Source organism: Mastigoproctus giganteus, chromosome 3 (genome assembly GCF_048544385.1).
Source record: "Mastigoproctus giganteus isolate SK-2022 chromosome 3, ASM4854438v1, whole genome shotgun sequence".
In the NCBI taxonomy this organism is placed as follows: domain Eukaryota; kingdom Metazoa; phylum Arthropoda; class Arachnida; order Uropygi; family Thelyphonidae; genus Mastigoproctus; species Mastigoproctus giganteus.
Window position 1 is genome coordinate 98,237,905 of NC_143577.1, and position 15,958 is coordinate 98,253,862.

At 39.4% G+C, this 15,958-nt stretch overlaps 1 protein-coding gene across 1 annotated transcript in view; it reads left to right on the plus strand.

Annotated features, from left to right (window-relative positions):
- The window catches only part of LOC150088176 (protein Wnt-4-like), a 128,362-nt gene extending 116,440 nt beyond the window's left edge, over positions 1 to 11,922 (plus strand). Inside the window, exon 5 of the mRNA XM_090370058.1 lies at positions 11,452 to 11,922. Within this exon, the coding sequence (XP_090226184.1) occupies positions 11,452 to 11,922 (471 nt within the window). The remainder of the gene's footprint in view (positions 1 to 11,451) is intronic.
- The last annotated feature ends 4,036 nt before the right edge of the window (positions 11,923 to 15,958 follow it).

Below are 15,958 nucleotides of genomic sequence, written 5' to 3' on the forward strand. Positions count from 1 at the left end.
CTGGGTCCATTGTTGTTTTTTGTATTTATAAATCATACTGATGATGGTATATCAGGCTTCAAGTTTGCAGATGATATGAAGGTCGGCAGGGTTGTTAATGACACTAATGACAGTACACTGCTGCAACAGGATCTAGAAAAGTTGAACAGATGGGCTGAGAGGTGGCAACTGAAGTTTAACATTGACAAATGTAAAGTACTACATATGGGAAACAGCAACCCCAGAGCAACGTATCAACTCTGTGGTACTACACTGACAGTGGTAGAGAATGAAAAGGACCTGGGGGTAATTGTGCAGGCAGATATGAAGTTTTCTGAGCAATGCAGACGGTCTGCAAGAGTAACTCGTGGTGTCTTGTTAATGATAAACAGGAATTTTTCTAGCAGGGATAATTGATGGGCTGAGAGGTGGCAACTGCAGTTTAACATTGACAAATGTAAAGTACTGCATATGGGAAACAGTAACCCCATAGTAACGCTGACAGTGGTAGAGAATGAAAAGGACCTGCGGGTAATTGTGCAGGCAGATATGAAGTTTTCTGAGCAGTGCAGACGGTCTGCAAGAGTAACTCATGGTGTCTTGTTAATGATATACAGGAATTTTTCTAGCAGGGATAGTTGTAAGGAGGTGACTATCCCCTTGTATAAGGCAATGGTCAGGTCACACTTTCAATTCTGTATACAATTCTGGAGGCCTCAATTTAAGAAGGATGTAGAGCTGCTGGAAGGAGTACAGTGAAGGGCAACAAGATTAGTGAATGGCACAAAGGATTGCTCTTACGAAGAAAGGCTTAAGTTTTGCAAATTACAGTATCTGGAGACTAGGCACCTACGAGGTGATCTGACTGAGGTGTATAAAGCCTTGAATGGTTTGAGCATGCTCAACGCTGATGGGAGTCTTTCCTCTTGTTCAGAATAATCGCCTGAGAGGGCATAAATTCAAATTCAGGAAAGACAATTGTAGGACAGATGTGTGGAAGTTTGCCTTTAGACAGCAGGTGGTTTACTGCTGGAACAAACTTCCATCTGTCGTTATAGAAGTTGATAGTTTAAAAATATTCAAGGCAGAACTAGACAAACATTTGGAGCGAGTGGATGGGTGAAATGAGAATGTTTTTTTTTTTTTTTTTTTGCTGATAAAGCTTGCTTTCTTGCATCATGTTCCTTTACTAATGCTAATAACAGCTGTGAAAGTTCATTTTGCGGATATTATGAAAGCTTTGACAGAAATTAATCTTAAATCAACTAAAAAAGCAGACTGAGACGAAGCGCTTAGAATAATGAAGCAAATGATGGCATTTGATTTTAATTTCATTCGTATATTTTTGAATAACATGCTGTGCAAAATTAATTATGCTTCAAAAACTCTACAGAAGCATGATATAGACATTTATGAATGTACTTCTGTACTGAATAAATTCAATAAAACTTTACAAAATATTCGAAATTATACGAACAAATTAAATACGAATCTGAGCAAATTGCCAAAGAGTTCTGGGTAGATCCCAAATTTGAAGACAAACGACAACGTAGAACAAAAAAGACAGTACGATGAATTAGCTTCAGAATTTTTGATAATAGAGATTAGTTTTTTTTTTTAAAATCAGTGTTTTTTACTGTTCTAGACAAAATTATAATACAAATTAAAAATTGTTTCAAAAGTACGGAAGTTAGTAAAACATTATTTTAAAATACTGGAACCGAAAAAAATAATTAATGTCAAATGCTGATATATTAAGTGAGTGTGAAAATCTCATAAAAAAGTATTCATCTGTACTCTGTCCCCAACTGCTGGATTCAATATTGTAATTTAATCACACTTATTAAACAAGATTCATCAGCAGACATGTCTATCACACAATTTCTTTTTTTATTTTTTAGTTTGAAAATATAGTGCCCTAGGAAATGACTTTTCAGAAATTTTTACTTTATTTATGTTGTTTTTTACAATGCCCGTGTCAGCTGCCTCTGCCGAAAGATCATTTAGTAAATTACGAATAATAAAAGATTATAAAGAAATACTATTGGTAAAAGTAGAATGTGCAATCTTGCAATGTTGTCTATTGAGCATAAATATGCCAGTAAAATAGATTTAAGAGATATCATTAATTCCGCAAATTTAAAAGCGTGAAAAGTAACATTTTAACTTTTTTCGTAAATTTATTAGTTACAGTATAATTTTTTATGTTTGCAAATTGTATTTAATAAGTAGTATCATATTATAATATTAATTTTCATGTTTTTGATGTTTGCAAAATTATAAAGAAATCGTAAATAAAATACATATTTAATGTTGTTAAAATTATTAAACATTTTTTATATTATACCTAATTAAATTTATTTTAATTAAAAATAAAGGCCTCAAAATGATTTCTTGCCTAAGGGCCCAAAAACTTAGCTACGTCACTGTGTATAAAGTTAAGGAGGGTAAACAGTTCTGTTTTATTATGATCATCTCCGAGAATCTGCATTAATGATAATGATGAGTGTGAATTGGGTATTTAGAAACTGGGGACAGTCTACTAATAAATGACGAATAGTCAGTTGTATATGACATGATGAGCATTGCGGAGCGCTGTCATTCATTAATAAATACAGGTGAGTGAGGCGAGTATGTCCAATTCTTAGTCTTCCTAAAATTATTTCATCTAGCCTGCTTTTTCGGAAGCTGGAGAGCCACAGCTTTGATTCTGGTTTTATTTGGTAGAGTTTGTTTCCTGGATTCCCTTTCCAGATTAGTGACCAGCTATTATAACATGCTTTACGGATAATGTGTTTGTAATCTGTATATGGAACTTGAAGTCTGCGAAAGAATAGTTTCTGTTTGTTTGGCTGCAAGATCTGCTCTTTCATTGCCGGCTATTCCAGAATGTCCTGGAATCCAGCAGAATGTCACAGTTTGGTTCGACTCATTACAAGCAAGTAACTTAGAATTTATTTGTTTAATTATAGGGTGAGAGGAGTTGTTACTACTAATTATAGCAGTGACAGCACTGAGTGAGTCAGTGTATATTAAAGCAGGCGTAATTAAAAGTTCAGTAATCCGATCAAGCGCTAAATTTATAGCATAAAGCTCAGCAATAAAGATACTATATTCTAATGGTAATGAAACAAAAATGGTGAATGAAGGAAAGATTGCCAGCATCTACTTGAGTCTCAGTTTTTGATCCATCTGTATAGATTTTACAGGCCTCTGAGTTAGAAGAATGAGTTTCATGTAATTGTGCGATACTGGAGGGGGACAAGGTGTTCTTCCCTACTGTTGAAAATAGTCGTCGTAGTTTTGCAGAAATATTTGTCCAAAGTGAATCATGTCCTGAAATATATTGCTGACTTCTATATTCCATGTTTGAGTAAGTTCTTTAAGTGTAACTGGAGCAGGTCGGTTTTCATTTGGTTTACTGTTGTAAAATGACTCCCATTCGGTATTGTACAGACATCTCCAACTAGGGTGAGAAGGAAGACTGCAAATTTTTGCAGGTATACATCAAAAGTAATGCTTTCCTCCGAAGATGTAAGGGTGTTTCATGAGCTTCGATGTAAAGGCTCTGAACTGGGGAGGTTCTGAAAGCCCCTAGTGAAACTCTCAGGGCACTGTGCTGGATCGTATTCAATCGCTCTAAAGTAGTTTTTCTCGCAGTCATACACTGGAAAACCATCGTCTAAGCAGGACCTGATGAGAGCTCGATAAAGATGGATCAGGGTATGTCGATCAGGACTCCATGACATGGATGATTCGCACCCAGAGGATATTCAACTTTTTCAAACAGATAGTTCGAAAATAGGCCACATATGCTTGAAAGTTCAGTTTCCTATCCAGTACCAGGCCAAGAACACGGACAGTGTGAACAAGAGGAATTGAAATGTTATTGATCTTTAGCTCAGGATCAGGATGAAGTGACCGTAGTTTGCAAAAATTCAGTTTGTTTGTTATTTGGTTTTTAGGAGCATTAGCAACTCAGGCCATATTGCTCCGGGATATGCGGTGGTCATTCCCTGACCTTTCCGCATCCTCCGTATTTGGTGGAGACGGGCTCGAACCACAATCTAATCAAGAAGCGTGTGCTACCCACTGCTGCTCCTTCCCACCTGGCTACGGACAAAAATTCAGTAGTGGATTTCGGCTCAACAATACGGTATCCATTATTACGTAAGGTCCATGATTCTATTCTGGCAAGAGCAATTTGTAAATGTCTTTCAACAGTATTCATACTTTGACTGGCAGGTCAGCACGGCCTGAGATTCGGTTTGTATATCCTCTACGCTATAAAATCTTCGACCCTTCAACTTGATTTTCATTCTTGGGAAGACGCAGAAGTCACAGGGGGCCAAGTCTGGATAATAGGGGGGGAAATATTGTCACGTTATTGGATGCCAAAAACTGTGCCACAGCAAGAGATGTGTGGGCCGGCGCGTTGTCATGATGAAGAATCCAGTTCTTTGTCTATCAATTCGGCTTGACCCTGAAAAGACTGTGCAAGGCTCAAGGGGTAGAAATTTTTTCAGCCTGGTCTGTACTTGTTAACAGAAGGGTGTGCTTCTACAGGGATGGGATACACTTAAATAAAAAGGGTGCAACAATATTTGCTGATGCTATCGATGCAGTGTTAGGTGGGTCGGAAAACTGCTAGCTTGGGGGATACTAGGACTAATAGATTAACAATAGCCACTGGCAGAGGTGAAAGTGATTCTTGCACTGCTTCTATTGGAATGAGCAGAAGCCTGCAAAACAAGATGCAGGATATTTCAGAGACTGCTGGGAGTCATTGCGGTACAAGTAAACACATGGGTTGTGTTAGGGTAGCTAAGAAAAAGAATAGGTGCATGTATACTTGCGTGTACACCAATGCTCAAATTCATCATCATCAAAATTCATCATGGATTTTGGGGAGTAAAATGTCTACAGAAAGGATAGACAGGATAGGAAGGGAGGAGGGGTTATGCTATTAGTTAAGAAACACATAAAATCCAAGGAAGTGAAGGCAGTCGACATCGCTCGTGTAACATAAGCATTGGGAGATCAAAATTGAGAGCAGGAGTGTGCTATACGCCTAATGACTCTGATGAGTATAAGAAGAAACTGTACAGGGAAATAGAGTGGGCCAGTAAATCAGAGAGTCTTATAATGGGGGATTTTAATTTCCCAGATATTGACTGGAATTTGTGAGTTGGTCACTCACACACTATCAAGGCTTCTGTGGATTTATTGGATGATTGTTTTCTACATCAGCATGTTAGGGAGGCAACTAGAGGGAGTAATACTCTTAATTTGATTATCAGTAATGATTCTTCATGCATTAAGAATCTGCAGAGAGAGGAACCACTAGATGGCAGTGATCACAGTGTGCTGAAGTGGGATTTACTCAAAGAGGAAACTATCATCAGGGGTAAAGGGAAGAGTTATTGCTTTCGTAAAGGCGACTACGATGGACTGAGACAGTATTTAAATTCTATACAGCGCGATGAACTGATGATGTTACCAACAGCAAATTCAAAATAAGAAGCATTCAAAGAACTTATCTTGGAAGCTACCAGGCTTTACATACCAACTAAGAAATAGTATTCAAGGTTTAGGCCTAAATGGATGTCAGATGAACTAATGAGACATATGACAGAGAAGAAAAATGCATGGGATACATATAAATTAACACGTGACACAGAAGCCTATGATAGATACAAGTTGATCTGTAACCAAGTTACAAAGGAGGTTAGGCAGACGAGGGCAGATTACGAGAAATCTTTGGCAAGGGATGCAAAGAAAAACAGCAAAGAGTTCTTTACTTATGGAAACTCTAGAAGGATGGGGATGAATCAGATTGGTCCACTTGATATCGATGGTTCAACTGTTGATGATCTTGCTCAGGTAGCTAACAAACTAAATGAATATTCTGCATCGACATTCACACATGAGTTATTCAGCGAGGGGAATGCCAGAGGTGTATTCAACTCTGGCAGTAAGCTAGATAATCTTGTAATAACTGAGAGTAAAGTGGAGGAGAAATTGTTGAAGATAAACACAAGAAAGGCACCTGGGTGGATGGGATCTATCCAGTTATATTAAAGGAGGCAGCAAAGGAAGTAAGCAAACCCTTAGCCATAATTATGAGAGCTTCCTTGGACTCAGGGGAGGTACCCATAGACTGGAAATGTGCAAATGTGACCCCAATTCACAAAGGAGGATCAAAGGCTGACACAAGTAATTATAGACCTGTGAGTTTAACTTCTGTTCCAGGAAAATTAATGGAGGCACTGGTTAAAGAGACACTGCAGGTGCCTCTTTAACAAGAATTTTTCAAGAATTCGTCTCAAAAGGGAGAACGCTAAATGCAATACACCAAGAGTGAAAGACGACTAGCCAGATAACAAAGCAAAACACCCTTTCGGACACACCCCAGAATGATAATTATGTGGAAGATACTAGCTGTCTTGCCTAGGAATAGTGACGGTGCACTTTCTACAATGATACGAACGAACACTGGAACCAAGAAACCTCCTATGTACCAACAAATATGACACCTAAGTGAAACTGACAAATGTACTAACCAAAGACAAAGACATTCAACCTGGACGGGACACTGTCCCACGAGAGACTCTACTATCGCACATGATCTTATATGACTATACTACGACTGCTGCAGCCTCACTGCCATATAGCCGAATGGTGATCTGTACCACTCCTTGCCTGGTACCTTTTTTCCTCTCACTGGCAGGGGGAGGAGGAGATGGTCTACCTGTCTCCTGCCACCCCATATACTTCGCCTGGTGAGGCATGGGCATGCCTTACTGACCACCTGGGGTTGCCTTCCCTATCGACCCAATACTTCTGTCTTCCCCCAGTCTTCAGTCTCTTCCCCCCTACTCTGACTAATACGCCAGCGTACGCAGCTAATCAAAATTAATGATTTCTAAAGTTGAAACCTAAACCACATTAACCTCTCCTGGCTTTTTCTAAACTTAAGTGTCCCCCGTTATTTTTTTAGGTCCTACCTACCGAATTCTCAGGAAATTAGGTGACAGTACCTACTAGAGTATATATATAAGCTACTGAGTTCCTGGTCCGCCTCCACGGGGCGTAAGTGGGGCAACGTTGGGCCCCAACAGGGGTCCAGCGGCTAAACGACCAGAAGAACAACGGTACACGACACTAAACGATGCAAGACCCACACACTTTTAAATCGCTTGCATTTACAGCGTACTAACACACCGCAAGTAAACTACGCGGAGATGGGGGAAACCCCTCGTGCCGCTTGACCCTAAACACACACTTACAGACCTAGACCTCGCCTGGGATGTTTGCCTCATCTTTCAGCCTCACTTTGTCAGGATGAAACAGAAGACGTGCGTTGCTCTTTGGGGAGTGCATCAGGAGCTCGTGAGTGTGCGTCAGCCATCGATGCTTGTTCGATACATACCAAAGCGTATTTCCCCTATTCCTCTCTATGCCTCTGAGATTTGGTTATTTGCTCCTGCCTCCTACCTAAATAAGTACTTCAGTTTGGAATACTGGCTGCTCAGATGGAGGAACCAGGTGGTGGGTCATCCCCTTACTATCTTCAGATCTAGCCTTAAAGCTAATACGGGCACCATTCCCTAGAGATATCTCATCACGACAAGAAATGCTCTCACGTTTGCACGGCTTTTAACAGGACGAACTGATGCTCCTTCGGTATCGCCAATAATCTCTCGTCCAAAGAAGGCAAGAGGAGAACACCCCGACTCCTGTCTCCCTCTGCCACCAATGCTGACAAATATTGATTCCTTGAGGGACATGTTTCTCGACAATTGTCTTCAGATCTTTTACAAATTAGGCATCCAGAAAGAGAAGTTCTGTGAGTACAAGCTCTACAGAAAGGAAATCCTTAAGAACTGTTACTAGCTAATGAATCTTTGATGATCACCTGCTCCTGGACATTACCGACTGCTGCTTTTATCTTCCTTGAACTTTTACCTATCTGTATATTTCTACAAACTTTGATTTTGTTTTCATGCATTTCTAAGTTGAATTCTGTATTTTTCGCGACTCTAGCAAGCATGTACTCTTGTACATGTGTTCCTGGCACCTCAGTCTGTAAATTTCACACCCTTCTGGCTCATTGCCGTCCGGGGATGACCGACGGTTTCTTGTGGTTAATAAACTGATGTTAATAATAATAATAAAATTTACACTGAGTTTGCCTGCATTAATAACACCCCCTTGCGTAGGAATAGACTGGTCTGTAACTCTGGAGAAAGTCGGGAATGGTAGACATAAGATTGTACTTGACACATTTGGCGATCAGTTTCTAAGTGTCTGCGAGGAAGAATGAGTCGGCGTCGGTTTCTTTCCGACTTCGAACATGGAATGATTGTGGAGACAAGACGTGCAGGTGCCAGTACCTCAACGCCAGCCAAAATGGTTAAGTGCTTTCGTTCTGTAGTGATACGAGTCTACAGCAACTGGATCAATAGCGGTCGAACAACCAACCAAAGGTCACACGTAGGACAGCCATGTGTGGTTGATGCCCGTGGTAAGCGCCGTGCGTGTTGTCTCATAACACAGAAATGATGACGCACAGTGGCCCAGCTAATCACCCAGTAGAACGTAGCAACAGCAAGACCAATATCCTCGTGGATTGTGCGCCAGACATTTGCTCATATAGGCTATGGCAGTCAAAGCCGTCACGGGTACCCATGCTCACTGCAAAACTAAAAAAAAAACAGCACCTTACATGGGCATGTCAGTACCAACACTGGACTACTGACGTAGAAATCTGTCGCCTGGTCTGAAGAATCCAGTTTCTAACTCTATCATGCCGATGGATGTATCAGCATTTGGAGAAAGAACACGAGGCCACGATATCTAGACGCAACACGGCAGGCTGGAGGCGTTATGGTTTGGGGACTGGTGTCGTAGCAGCTCTGGGTACCTGATAACCGTTAATTAATTGCTCGATGGGAACGCCTACTTTTATATCGTTCCCGTGGTGTGGACGAGTACCCAGAATAATCTCTCCAGGTGACTGATGCTTCTGGGTTGCCAAGTGGCCAGAACAACACAACACACGCATAAAACCACAATATCACATATCTGCCCTTTTTAGTGGTACTGTTCTTCATGGGGCGGAGATGGACTGATGTGCTAGGAGTTGTCCCTTACAGAAACATGTCCACTTTATATTGTTCTGCTGGTTATACTTTCCAACTGTTCAGTCTCCAAAAGTTATTTTACCACCCGCCAAGTCATTGTAAAATCAAAATATCTCCATGTTTTTAATATCAGAGCTCTGTCCAGGGGCTCTCATTTGGAATTTAGTTCTGCAAAATTGGCTGTCCCGTACTTTCAATAATTGTAAAATAATTGCTTTGGCAGATGTCCCCATGGTCATTATTTCTGGAAATTTCTGAGCTATTGTTGAAGAACATGCTAATCATGTCCTACTTGACCTGTGCTACTGGACGGCGGAAAATAAGCTTACTATTAGTCCCATAAAGGCTAAGATAATGATGTTTAAATAAAAGTTTGATCTTAGAAGACCTCTTGTCATATTTCAAGATACTCGATTATCACTCGATACTGAAACTTAGTATCTTGGAGGAATCATAGATCACAAATTGAGCTTCTTTACTGATCTTCACCATTTTAGTACTGTAGTCAAGAAATTCATTGTCACTATTATCCGATCATCCAGAGTCAATTGGGGCCTCTCCCCATAAAAGCTGCACCTTTACTCTCTTCCTCTTTACGGTATCCTTTGCTGCTGCAGCTTGGTTTCATAAGGTGTAAAATGTCAAATTCCAGTGGCTTTTCAAGTGATTGCAAGCACCATCTCCCTTGATCTTTTTTTGTTTTTGATTTCTCTCATTTCGAATCAAGAAAAATTCCTACTAAGATTCTGGACATTGAAATTAATCTACAAACAAATGCTAAAAAAGAGAAGTTAAGATGTTGGAATGAGCTTATAAATCATTGTTAAACTAGATGGGATACTTCTTCTCTTGGTTTAATTAAAAATAAATTCCTTCCAGATGTTACTTTCTAGGTAAACAAAAAAAGATGAGATTCTGTGTTTTCTCTTAGCTTGGAGACTTCATTTATCATGGCTCGATTAACGAGAAGCTTCACTCTTTTGGGCTGCACAATACTGAATTTTGCTTCAAAGTGAAAAGAAAACTGGAGTCACGTTTTATTTCAATGTGATTTATATAATGACTTGAGAACTGAATTTCTAACTTTCCCATACTTTTCTCCTGGAATAAGAGCCTTCTTATCCTTCAGGATCACTTAAAATTCTCTGCCTTGCAAACCTTCGCTGCTGAATCTTCAAACGCAGAATAATTAGTACAATAGTGTAACTATTGTGAATGCTAATGTTGCTAGTGTAAATGACAATTCTGTTAATAGCTAATTCTAAATTGTGATTTATTTATTATTTTATGCTGAAACTTTGTTTGAAAAGATATTTCTTTATAAATTCTGTTTTTATTTTGTACATCGTTTACCAAAGCTGGTAAATGATTCGTCAATTTGAACACGCTCCTCTATATAAGCTTTTTTTTTTTACTCTCTAGATTGGGCCCCCCAGAGATACTCCGTTCACTGGTATCGCACTTCCTCCTGTAGGTGTTAGACATGTTCCCACGGTGGCAGCATGCATAAGATAAAAATGGCCCACCTTCAAGTGGTTAGCGACGAGCAGCCGGAAGCGGGTGTCCAGATGACTCCTGCTTCTGAGTCAAGACGCCAGAACAACATATCAACACAACACACAAATCTACACTGCCCACAAACCTGGCCTTTTTTTTACATGTGCTGATACAAGTTTGTGTATTAGCACATTGACACCAGGTGGAGTTGTTCTAGGAGCTGCCCTAACAAAATATACATGTCCCTACGTGTCACCGACCAAGTACATCCCTCAATGATGCCAGTTTATTCAGACAACTCTGGTGTCTGTCAACAAGACAACGAGCCATGCCACAAGGCTCGGCAGTTTGCTAACTGGTTTCGAGAACATGACAGCGAATTTCCGTCCTCCCATAGGCGTTCGTCAACTGAGCATGCTAGAGACCTACTTGAAATGGACATTCGATGCTACGACCATCTACATGAGAATGTGCGGGCATTACTAGACACATTGTGGAAAGCACGGGTATATCTACCACAGGACACTCTGCAACACACTGCGAAGTCAATGCCAAGACGTATACGCGTTGTATTATTGGCAAAAGGGTCAAAGGCGGTTCCATGAGGTATTAGGTGGGTGTTGCTAATGCAAAGCCACGCCAGTGTTTATTCAATATCTTAAATCCTCACTAGTCGAAATACGGACGTTTGAACAATCGCCTAGTTCAACGTTCGTTAAAATTAAGTGAAAAAATATTAACAATTATTGTATATATTTCATGTCATCATTTTAAAGTAAGACATTTCCTAACAAGTCTACCTTATAGTCGTTTACTTTCTATCTTGCAGGTTATCGAACACAATATGCGGGTCGAATGCAAGTGTCACGGAGTTTCTGGATCATGTGAAATGAAAACATGCTGGAGAGCTATACCTACTTTCAGGCAAATTGGTCGCCTGTTAAAATTAAAATTTGACAATGCCAAGAAAATACATGCAAAGAAAGAAGGCAAAAGAATTTATCTAATTCCGCTGGGAGACACTAGTTACAAAATTAACAGTGACCAAGATCTAGTATTCTTTAATTCGTCCCCAGACTACTGCGAACCAAACAGCACTATCGGTTCGTTGGGCACGCACAATAGAATATGTAACAATACGGCAACAAGTACGGAAAGTTGTTCTTTCCTTTGCTGTGGGAGAGGTTACACAAGGTACATGCACAGAGTCACAGAGAGGTGTAAATGTAAGTTCCAGTGGTGCTGCTATGTAGAATGTAAAGAATGCACAAGGGATTTGGAAGTCTTTAGATGCCTTTAGTAATAAACCAGTTAAGATTTCCACTGTCTAGATAGTTCACATATGTGAATGATATACAAGTTATTCAACGTTTCCTTCAATTCCAAAATATCCCGAAACTATTTCCCTTTTCCATATTCTTCAAGTTGTGCTCAGCTGAAAACAGAACTACTGAATCTGCTATAATTCAGCACAATATTTTTTGAGGTGATTACTTCTTACTTCTGGGAGAGACATATTATAAATTGACTGTTAACGAACAGCAAGGGTAAGTGTATATTGCAGTAAGTTATTTTAAAATTAAGAATACTCTTTGTGTAGTAGGAGCGGAGGATATCCAATAAAAGAAATATGCAATGTATTCCAGTAACTCTCCTCCCAAATTTTGATGTTTTCCTATTCTTTACAGTTTTATAGACTGAAAAGATTATGTTACAAATCTCTTTGTTCTTTAGGAATGAGAAGTGATTTTGATTGTCAACATTTAAAAAAAAAAAACTAAAATTCCAGATGATTTTTGCATAAATTTTTAGGTCTATGCTCATCACAAAACAACTCGACCATACAAAAAGAAGTTCGTCAAAATAGAGGATAACAAATAAAAATAATCTGTTGTAAAAAATCATCATAACAAAATGTCACTAATTAAAAATTATAGGGTAAATGTACATTTCGTGATATACAGTTAACTTAAAATATCCCCAGTATTTTTTAAAAATCACCAAAAAAAAAAAAAAAAAATGACATTTCTTTAAAAAAAACAAACTACGCAGTGTGCAACAGCAAAAATAAGCTACTTTCGTTATATAATGAGGTGTGAACATCTGCAAGGCATTTTTAGAACCACGATGAGACTGCATTTTGTGGCTAAATCTCCAGTTGCCCCCCTACCCCGGTATCGGAAATAAATACAGTACAGTACATGATACTTCATGTATCTGTTAAGTTTGTTTCCCAAAACGAAACAACTATTCCTTGTGCCTAGAAGGCTTCAGCAGAAATGGTATAAGTGGACATTATTTTAATTAAAACAAACCCTCGTTCCACACACACACACAAAATAAGAAAGACGAATAAAAAGCCCAAGACAATCATATGGCAAATTGATGGTGAGATTTCAAAATCAGCTACACAATTCTAAAAACTTTTCTATGCACACAACAAATGAAGTTTACTGGATCCTGATCGGAAACTTTAATTCTACGAAAAGTCAAAGGGATACATATGAATGGGTCCCCTATCACCTGAGCATAAGCTTGGATGTGTGCTGCCAACTACAAATGACTTTCTTTGACAATTTCGCCATCACGATCATAATGAGAATAAATTTTAATGAGTGATGGACTTACAATTTTTTTTCATGCTGCGTTTTGCTGCTGGTGTCACATTCAGCTCTTCAGCACTTAAGTGCAGGTCTCGGAAAAACAAGCATCACACCTCAAATTAATACTTTGTATTAATAGGAAATGGGACAAAAACAATTCCCGAACAACAAGCGAATATCTGATTATTTGAATAACTTTATATCATTCAACAAAATCGAGCACTGTTTTTCTCTTTTAACTCATAGAGAGAAAAGAGGTTACTTATTCGAGGTAGTACAAAACATCGGTCAAAACAATTAGGGGAATCAATGCACAATCTACTGGACACTGACGTATTGATATCCAACGTAGTCGCAATTACAGCGCACGCTCACGCACTGACGTGCGTACAGATGTGAATTACTTTTTGTTCTGCAAGGCTTAAAGAAGCAATGCACAACACCGCAGTTATAGTTGAAACACAGCATGGGTTTGTTAAAGGGAGTCTTGTCTGACCAATTTGATTGGATACTACGATGTCGTTACAAAGAACTGGATGTAAAAAATTATTTTGACATCATATATTTGGATTTTAGGAAAGCTTTTGATCCTGTTGCACATGGAAGACTACAGAAAAAGTTGGTGCAGTATGGCATTAAGGGCAAGCTGCTGCTATGGATAAAGAGATGGTTGAGTGGGAAAAGACAGAGTGGTAATCCATGGACACTGCTCTTCGTGGACTAATGTCATTAGCGGTGTCCACCAGGGGTCCGTGTTGGGCCCATTGTTGTTTTCTGTATTTATCAATGATATTGATGAAGGTATACCACGCTTAATGTCCAAGTCCTCAGACCATAAGAAGGTTGGTAGGGTTTCTAATCACAGTGAGGACGGTACGATACTGCAACAGGATCTAAAAAATTAGGCTGAGAGGTGGCAACTGAAGTTTAACATTGACAAATGTAAAATATTTCATATGGGTAGCAGTAACCCCAGAGTAACATACCAACTGTGCCGTACTACACTCAGGGTAGTGAAGAATGAAAGACCTGGGGGTAATTGTGCAGTCATATATGAAGTTTTCTCAGCAGTGTACACAGTCTGCAACATTACTTCATTGGGTCTTGTCAATGATATATAGGAATTTTGCTAGCAGGGATAAAGATGTGATTATCCCCTTATATAATGGCCAGGCCACAACTTGAGTACTGCATACAGGTCTGGAGGCCTCATTTTAGGAAAAATGTTCGGCTACTAGAATGAGTACAGAGAAGGGCAATGAAGTTAGTGAGGGGAACAAAGGGTTGCTGTTACCAAGATAGGCTTATGTTCTGCAAATTGCAGCATCTTGAGACCAGCACCTGCGAGATGATCTAATTTAGGTGTATAAAGAAAACATCCCTTCAGCTGAGCATGCTCAAACCTTGTGCTGATGGGATCCTTTCTCTTGCTGAGATTCTGCACCTGAAGGGTCATGAATTCAAATTGGGGAAAGACAGTTGTAGAATAAACTTTCGGAAATTTGCCTTTAGCCAGCTGGTGGGTTGATTGAGGGAAAAAAACTTCCACCTGTCGTTGTGGAAGTTGATAGCTTTTAAACAAATTCAAGGCTGAACTAGATAAAACTTTCGGAGTGAATGGATGGGTGAAACGGGAAGATTTTTTTTTTTTTTTTGGCTGATATTTAAGCTTGCTTTCTTGCATCATTTGCCTCTACTAATGTTAATTTTGAAGTACAAGAAGCAGGCATTTTTATGGCTCGAGTTAAGGGACGCTTTCTTGAAACTAACGTGACTTCTCCACATACGTAACAGAAGTCATCCGGACTATTCACACAATTATAGGGCATATTAATCTTACACGACACAAATACTGCGCAAAAGGTAGGAATCTCACCGAGAAAAACCGTTAACTGAGAACAAATCACCCAGTACCTAGCCGTATTCGAGTATTGCTGCAACAAAGTTGAAGACGCATTTGAGGTGGCGACAACTTATCATGCGATGCAGAGTTGCCGATCACGTGATAAGAGTGTGTTGGTACTGAAACTGCGCTGTTGCCATAGTTGATAATGTAGAGTTACTTGCTAATATGAGACCTCAACTGTAATTCGAAAAGAGGAGCCAGTCGACAAATTTTAATGTGATTTGCGTGTTCAGCAGCATAAAATTAGTCAAGATTGGGTATTTTCGTTTTCGTAACATTTTACGTGTTGATAAGTGTTATACTAATGTCAATGTAAATATTGTTGACATATACTGTATATAACTATAAGAGGGAATATCAAAAAGTTCGTACCCTTACGTAAAATAATAGCCATGGAAAAGTGAAAATTCACAGGAACTTAAATTCTTTTCTATGTACTCTCCAGGTATAGTAACACGTTTCTCCCATCTATGGTTCAGTTGTTTAATGCCTTGATCATAGAAGTGCGCACTTTTTGCCTGAAACCACAATTCCACTTCATTGATGACTTCCTGAGACGAATCAAAGCGACGTCCACGCAATGGTTTCTTCATTTCTCGAAACAAGAAGTCTGACGGTGCTAGGTCAGGAGAATAGCATGGGCGCTGCAGTAGTTCAAAGCCGCACTGGGCAACAAAGTTGGTGGTGGCAACTGCCGTGTGAGCCGGTGCATTGTCTGAAAGAAGACGGACACCTTTGGTTAACATTTCACGCCTTTTCACCGTCAAAGCATCGCTTAATTTTTTCAAAAGACTTCTGTAGTATTCTCCGGTAAGCGTGGAACCACC